The sequence below is a fragment of the Dendrobium catenatum genome, unplaced genomic scaffold (assembly GCF_001605985.2).
Source record: "Dendrobium catenatum unplaced genomic scaffold, ASM160598v2 fragScaff_scaffold_34, whole genome shotgun sequence".
Taxonomy (NCBI): Eukaryota; Viridiplantae; Streptophyta; class Magnoliopsida; order Asparagales; family Orchidaceae; genus Dendrobium; species Dendrobium catenatum.
Genome location: NW_021318496.1, coordinates 207,964 through 216,532, shown reverse-complemented (window position 1 = coordinate 216,532; position 8,569 = coordinate 207,964). Strand labels below are relative to the sequence as shown.

Genomic DNA, 8,569 nt, shown 5'->3' with positions numbered 1-8,569 from the left:
TTGAGACTTAGGCTTCGTACACAACTCTCTTTGGCCTATTGGTTGAGAGCTAAGGCTTCCATCTAAGAGGTCTAAGGTTCGAGTCTCTGTGTATGCGTTGTGTGTGTGCGTTTGCCTTAAATGGCCTAAATGTCCCAAAAAAAAAAAAAAGACTTAGGCTTCGTTTGGGACGGCTTTTTCACTTCTTCTTAAAGCAGTTTTTTAGTACAAAAATTTTATTTTTTGTACTAGAAAGCTGCTTTAAGAAGCAGTACTGAGAAAGCCGCCCCAAACGAAGCCTTAGCCTTAGATTGATTTCATTTATTTATATTAAAGTTATTTAGGGCATCTCCAATCAAAAACCCCATTTTCCAAAATGTGATAGTTCATCTCCAATGGAACTCCATTTTTTTTTTTGCTCTCGCTTCTTTGCGAAGGTAACCATCTCTCTTCTGTTTTGCGCGCTTCCTGCGAAGCTAACCAGAGTAAGTTTCCTGCGAAGCTAACCAGAGTACGAAGGTAATCACTTTATTTTTTGTGTAGGTGGACAGTTCTACGCCAATATCGGCATCACACTATTCACCTACCGATTTTTAGCATAAGATTTGGAATTGGAATGCAATGATTCGCGGACAGCATATAATGGTATGCAAAAAAGTTGGAGATGATCTTATAATATAATTTTAATTTATAACTATATATATATATACTCTTTTTCATACATGTTTATTTTTCTTATTTTATGACCATACTGTCTATAGAGTATATAGTAGCTTAAATGCTTAGAATGGAGAATGATAGCTCTATTTTTAATAAAATAATCATAATTTTATAACATAATATAAACATAGCTTTATCAAATAATCTTAATATATAGTAGCTATATATTCAGTGAAAGCAGCTAAAACTGATATAAACACTCAATAATATTAAATGTAACCCACCATTGTTTAGTTTTGTTGGTGAGAGAGTGTGGTTGGGAACCCCATGTTCGATTCCCCTCGAGCGGCAACGCCTCTTAAGTGGGGCCAATTCAAGTGCGGGTCAAGAGGTTTCTAGGGTGGGTGCCTCTTCTAAGTCAGCCGAGGATTAGTCATGCCGTCAAGCGCTCTTTCGAGTGGCAGCAGGTGAATACGTACCTCGTTCCAAAAAAAAATGTAACATTAAAAGAAAACAATAATGTTAATACATGTTGATTCTTTGCTGGAGATGAATGTTGGATTCTGGTTGTCTGTTCATTGTGCATGTGGTGAGCTGAATGGATTTGCTTATACTTTCCTGCTGCTACAGTTGCTGATTTTGGCTCTGTTCACTCAAGTTTCTTTTCAAAAATTTTCTTGTTCTTCGTGCTCCTTCGTCTGTTTGAGGGATTCAGGAGATACATGAGTATCCTCTCGTAGGATCACTCTTCTAATTTGCTTTGCTGGGTTCTCTTTTTCTAGTAATCGAAGTTCCATATTTACCTTGGAAGCTTTGTTCTAATTTTACGTTGTTGTTGCTGCTGTAGATATTATAGCTTTTGAGTAAGTTTTGTTTACAGTTTACGCAGATTTGTAACTTTTATTCTTTTATTTTTCTCTTGCTTTGTTTCATGTTTTCCTTCCATCTCATCTTTTGGTGTAAATTCTGCAACTCTTCGAATCTTTTTATTATTTAATATAATCTTTTCCTTCGGTGAAAAAACAGTAATATTAAATTCAAGCTCGCTCCCATTTAGGATCTTTCAGACAATATTTTATAAAAAAAAATATTTTACAGATCATAAATTTTATTTTCTTATCCAAAAATATTTTCTTAGAGGCAAATTATGGGAAAAGACTGCAAGCTGGTCTTCATTATAAACAACAACAGCTACGCAACTCAATTTGATCTGTTAGTTGAAAGCTTTGATTTTTAGTCAGAAGATCTTGAGTTTGAGTCTTGCGTATGTCATATGTGTATGAATTTATTGACATAGCATCTATGCATATTTAGCATCTACGCATATTCATATAAATAATACTACCGTTTTACTCAGTATAAAACCTTTATAAATACTTCTGTACTAAAAACTCATCAATAAGATTTTCCATTTTATTTCTTCAAAATACAACTTCTCTCGGCTTGCTCTGTTCGTTCAAGAAGATCTGTTCTTCTATCATGGTATCAAGAGCCTAATGGGGGATCAAGATTCGATTTCTTCCCTCCCTCCCTCCTCTTCTCTCGCCGGAACCGCCAATGCTGAGATTTCTATTCCGGCATCGCTGAAGTTCCTGGTTTCTAACATCAAGAACCTGATTCCTCATCCTCTAACCTCTGAAAATTATGCGGTATGGAGGATCCAAATCCTTCAACAGTTCACTGCAACTGGTTACGCCGGCCATCTTTCCGGTACCTCATCTTTACCGCCCGACGCCAATACTTCCGCACATACAAATTGGATTCTCGTGGATAGCACTCTTCTTTCAGCTTTATTCTCCACGATCTCCCCTTCTCTTCTACCATATGTCATCACGGCGACGACCGCTCACGACGTCTGGACGACTCTCGAGCGCCGCTTACAACCGTCGAGCCGATCTCGTGTGACGCAGCTCAAGAATGAGCTTCATCATATTCAAATGAAGGATTTAACAATGCAGCAGTATCTTTCACAGATCAAGAATATTGTCGACAGCATTGCTGCCTCCGGCTCCAAGGTAGATCCGGAAGATATCATCCTATACATACTAAACGGTCTTCCTCCTACCTACAATTCTTTCAAAACTTCGATTCGCACCTCTCCGATACCGGCGGACCTGGACAATCTTTATTCACTCCTGTGCAATGAAGAAATTCACATTAACCAGGATGCGGTCAAAGATCAACTCGTCACAGCGCCGGCTCTGTATGCTGCGCCTAACAACCCTCCTCGCAACCGCAACTACAAACGTTCAAGCAAGAACAAGAACAATAACTATACAACCTCGGTCAGCACTCCGGCGAACAATACAACCTCCGCCAACGGCAATACGCGTCCGGTTTGCCAAATCTGTGGCAAAACAGGACACATTGCCATCAATTGTTAGTATCGCTGTGACCTGAAGTATGCTCCAACAACAACTCGTAACCCGAGAGCCATGTTCACCCAACCATCCTCTTATCCAACACAGGATTGGATTATGCACACAGGGGCCTCATCTCATCTGACCCCGGACAGTTCAAATCTTCAAGCTCCCTCCGCGTATAACGGTCAAGATTCAATCTCCGTTGCCAATGGATCCTCTGTTCCAATCCAACATTCTGGTCATGGTTTGCTTCCTCTACCCGACAATGCGCGTAAGCTCTACTTACGAAATTTGTTACACGTACCTGAACTAACACACAACCTTCTTTCTGTGTCAAAATTAACTGCCGATAATTCTATATATATCACATTTCATGCTAACAGTTTCGAAATGAAAGATTCTCAGGATCATCGTCTTCTTCTCAGTGGACGTCTTAGCAATGGTCTTTATCAAATTCGCCAACCGACGATTGCATCTCAAACGGCCTTTCACACTAAGAACACCTCCCCACATCTCTGGCACGCAAGGCTTGGTCATCCGAACAAGAGGACTTTACAGTCTCTTGCCCGCAACCTACCTTTTACGATTGATAGCTCTTTTACTTTGCACTGTAATTCTTGTAATACGGCCAAGAGCCATAGACTTCCGTTTAATAAAAATAGCTCGGTCACTTCGGCTCCCTTTGATCTCATCCACTCGGATGTATGGGGACCGTCTCCTTTTTCTTCTACTAACGGTTTTAGATATTATGTTGTTTTCATTGACAATTACTCCATGTATTCCTGGCTTTACTTTATGCATAACAAAAATGAGACGCTGTCCAAGTTTAAAGCTTTTTGTGCTCTAATCCGAAATCAATTTGGAAAAACACTAAAATCTTTCCAATCTGATGGCGGCGGTGAGTTTATTAACCGGTTGTTTACTTCTTTTCTGCAAGAACAGGGAATTGTACATCGTGTGAGCTGTCCGCACACCCCGAAGCAAAATGGAATTGCCGAACTCAAGCATCAGCACATTCTTGAGTTAACCCGATCCTTGTTACAAGAATCTAACACTCCGGCCAAGTTCTGGAGTGAAGCTATTTCAACCGCTGTTCACCTCATAAACAGATTACCTTCCAAACACACGGCTCACAAGTCTCCGCATCAGATAATTTACAACTCCATTCCGAAATACGATCACCTTCGTATTTTCGGCTGCCTGTGTTACCCGTGGTTGCAACCTTATTCAACCAACAAATTTTCACCTCGATCAACGGCATGCGTTTTTCTTGGGTATTCGACGTTGCACAAGGGTTACCTCTGCTACAATTTATCTACATTCAAAATTCACATTTCGCGCCATGTGGTCTTTCATGAGGATACCTTCCCATTTCAAACATCAAACCAGACATCCTCACCTAACGCAAATCATCTCAACTCATCGCCTCTCATTCTCGTCCCAGCATCCACGGTTACTCACAACACACAGTCCAGCAAGGCAATCCCTACATCGCCTCAGCCCTCAACTACTCCTCAACCCATTCACTCTTCGTCTGAGATCAGCATTACAACCAACCCGACTTCGGAACCTATTTTTCATCGGTCCAGACAGGCACATGTTCCACATCCAATGCAAACTCGCTCGAAATCAGGAATACAGAAACTGAATCCTATCTAATCCCTGTCCACTTCTACTTCAGATGATCAGTTACCTGTTTCCTACAAACAGGCCATCAAACACTCACAGTGGCGCGCTGCTATGGCAGAGGAAATCCATGCGTTACAACGTCAACATACGTGGTCTCTAGTCTCACCACCACCTAACAAACCTGTGCTGGGTTGCAAGTGGACGTTTAAGATCAAACGACTACCTTCAGGACAAGTGGATCGGCATAAGGCGAGACTGGTGGCACTTGGAAATAGACAACAATTTGGGGAAAACTACACATAGACATTCAGTCCAATCGCGAAAATGCCGACCATTCGCTTGCTTCTAAGGCTCGCTCTGCACAGGAAATGGAACATTCTCCAACTAGATATATCCAATGCCTTTCTGCACGGGGATCTAACTGAGGATATCTATATGAAAACAACCGCAGGGATTTATCGATCCCAACCACCCAACCGCGGTTTGCAAACTGCACAAATCACTATATGCGCCAAGACAGTGGTTTCAAAAGCTCACCAACTTTCTTCAAAATCGCGGATTTTGATTTAGCCGCTCAGATCCCTCTCTACTCATTTACACTCACGATAACATTCAAATTTACTTTCTTACCTATGTTGATGATATCATTCTTATAGGAAACAATCACAAGGAAATTCAGTCTCTTCTACAGGAACTCAACTCAACGTTTGCTCTCAAACAACTAGGACACGCTAATCTCTTCTTAGGGATTCAAGTCCAGACTCACTCGCAAGGTCTATTCCTCACACAAGCTCATTACGCGGCAACTCTGCTGAAATCGGTCGGAATGACGGAATGCAAGAGCGCTTCTACGCCAATGGATTCCACCTCCAGTTCCAAACACAACACGTCACAGTCGTTCTCTGACCCGTCTCTCTACCGCAGACTGGCTGGATCGCTACAGTACTTATCGATCACTCGACCAGATATTGCGTTTGCAACAAATAAAGTTTGCCAACATATGCAAACTCCCACGGTTCAACACTACAAGGAGCTCAAACGCATCCTTTGTTACATCAATGGAACACTCTCCTTCGGGTTGCCGATTGTCACAGGTGATCTTCACATCCACTCGTATACTGATGCAGACTGGGCGTCCGACAACACAGACAGAAAATCAACTTCCGGTTTCTACAACTTTATCGGACCAAACTTGATATCATGGACAGTTAAGAAGCAAGTTACGGTAGAAAAATCCTCCACAGAAGCCGAGTATAGATCCCTATCGGCTGACATTTCGGAGGTCATTTGGCTAAGACGCCTTGCTGCGGAACTTCAAATAGAGCAGAAAACTCCAACTTCGGTATACTGTGACAACATCTCAGCAATTGTCATAGCCAAAAACCCTGTCTTTCATGCCCGAACAAAGCATATCGAAATTGACTATCAATTTATCCGACAACACATAGCATCCGGTGACATTCAGATCCAAAACATACCGTCTCAGCACCAGATTGCCGATATCCTCACAAAGCCACTCTCGGTTTCTCGTTTCAATGAGCTCAGACACAAGTTAACCATTCAATCAAACGAATGCTTCACTTGAGGGGGGCTGACAGAGCATCTATGCATATTTAGCATCTACGGATATTCATATAAATAATACTATCGTTTTACTCAGTATAAAACCTTTATAAATACTTCTGCACTAAAAACTCTTCAATAAGATTTTCCATTTTATTTCTTCAAAATACAACTTCTCTCGGCTTGCTCTGTTCGTTCAAGAAGATATGTTCTTCTATCATTTATCTTAATTGATCTAAATATCAAATAATAATAATAATAATACTAATGATAATAATAACGCCACCTGCTGGTCAATCTAATAGCTTGTCCTATTACAAAATAAGAAAAAAAGATACATTGAATGAACTCTCACATCAATTAGTTTCTTTGAAAAGCTAGTACATGTATTATATAGCACTAATTAACATTATAGTTATATTAGTTGATATATAGTTAATAATTTAATATCTCCGCTCAAATTGATATTGATTAAGCAAAAAGTTTTAGGCTTCGTTTGGGATTCCTTTCTTACTGCTTCTTAAAATTAATTTTTTATATTAAAAGATGCTTTAAGAAACAGTAAGAAAGCCGTCTCAAACCAATCCAAATTTTCCTACAATAAATTGTTGTCATTGACGTGCCATCACTTAATTTCAATGTAATTAGTATTATTTACATGAAGATAATTTTGAATAAAAACAAGTTCGGAAATAAGTCCATGAAACCAAATAATTTCTAAACATATGGCGCACATAGCATGATATTCAGATTCAACATATATATAATTTAGGTTTCGTTTGGGATGACTTTTTTGCTGCTTTTTGAAACAGCTTTCTAGCACAAAAAATTTAATTTTTGTATTAAAAAGCTGCTTTAAGGAACATCAAGAAAGCCGTCCCAAACAAAGCCTTAGGCTTTGTTTGTGGCGATTTTTTTTACTATATTATGAAGCAGCTTTCTAGTATAAAAATTTCAAATTAAAAAAAAAAATGTACTAAGAAAGTTTTTTAAAGCAGTAAGAAAGCTGTCCCAAATGAAGTTTTAGGCTTCTTTTGAAACGACTTTTTTATTGTTTATTAAAGCAGCTTTCTAGTACAAAAAAATTTAATTTTGTATCAAAAAGCTGCTTTAAGAAGCAGTAAAAAAGCTGTCTCAAACAAACCTAGACACATGAGATTAGCTATCCATCTTTAAAATTAAATTTAAATTCAATTATATTGAAAACTAAATTCATTTATAACCATTTAGTAAGTATATGTACCTAACTAAGATTAATATAGTCTGGTTGATGATTAGCGCCAAGCAGTTACCTTATTTATGTAGAGCACTCTATGAGCATCAAGTAATAGTTTTGAATTTGTATTGAAGTACATTTAAATTTTAATAAGATATGACATATTTTTGAATTTGAAATAAAATAACTTACCATCATATTATATATATCATTATTTTAAAATATGAATAAGATATTATATATTTTTAAAATTTTATACTGAATGCTATTATTTTGAAAATTTTAATTTATTTTGAACAACTTACTTTATTTGACCCATAATAATAATCATAGTTGACCAAATATTTCTAATGTGTTTTATTGCCATTCAGATGAAAATCCCATCTTATATTCATAGAATATTTATTGAAATTCATTAAGAAAAAAATTATTTAATTTAGGATAAAATATGGCTCAAACTAAATTTTGAATAAATTTAAAGTCAAATATACTCAAACGAGGTTTTAACAAGATACAAATAAGATTTGAATAAGTTTGAAGCAAGGTTTCACCAAGGCTTCATTTGGGACGACTTTCTTTATGTTTCTTAAAGCAGCTTTCGAGTATAAAAATTTTAATTTTTGTACTAAAAGCTGTTTTAAGAAGCAGAAAGAAAGCATTCCTAAGACTTCGTTTGATATGTCTTTTTTAGTATTTTCTAAAGCAATTTTTTAGTACAAAAACTTTTTGAATTAGAAAATTTTGTACTAAAAAGTTACTTTAGAAAACAGTAAAAAAACTTCCTCAAACGAAACCTAAGATTCTAACCTATTAACAACAAGAATATAGTTCAAATATTATTCAAATAAAATTTATATATAGATTGAATAAGATCCTAAAATAATTGGAAAAAAAAAGAGTTTAGAACTGTTGCGTCCTGGAGTATTCGCGGCGGTAGAGAAATATTTAGTTTAACGTCTTAGCGTTGTACGAAAATCCGGCACGCAATCAGATAAGAAGAGAGGGTCTAGCATTTATGAGACACCAAGATTTTTACGTGGAAAACCCCTGTAAAAAGGGGGAAAAACCACGGGGCCTAGCCCAGTTTGAACGAATCCACTAGTATTTGCAATCGATTACAAATGAGGCCCTTCCTTAGGAGAAGGCCTTAGCTTGATGT

The 8,569-nt window shown here is 37.7% G+C and overlaps 1 protein-coding gene across 1 annotated transcript; it reads left to right on the top strand.

The window, feature by feature from the left end:
- The first annotated feature begins 4,955 nt into the window (after positions 1-4,955).
- On the top strand, positions 4,956-6,216 carry LOC110099637 (uncharacterized mitochondrial protein AtMg00810-like). The gene is made up of 2 exons (XM_020826839.1): positions 4,956-5,112; positions 5,288-6,216. Exons 1-2 carry the CDS (start codon positions 4,956-4,958, stop codon positions 6,214-6,216), a joined length of 1,086 nt encoding a protein of 361 aa, XP_020682498.1.
- The last annotated feature ends 2,353 nt before the right edge of the window (positions 6,217-8,569 follow it).

Excerpts from the sequence above, each read along its gene's own strand:
- LOC110099637 (XM_020826839.1), top strand. The coding sequence starts at position 4,956 with ATGCCGACCATTCGCTTGCTTCTAAGGCTCGCTCTGCACAGGAAATGG. Across the intron at positions 5,113-5,287 it reads ATCCCAACCACCCAACCGCG|GAAACAATCACAAGGAAATT; the intron begins GTTTGCAAACTG and ends TCATTCTTATAG.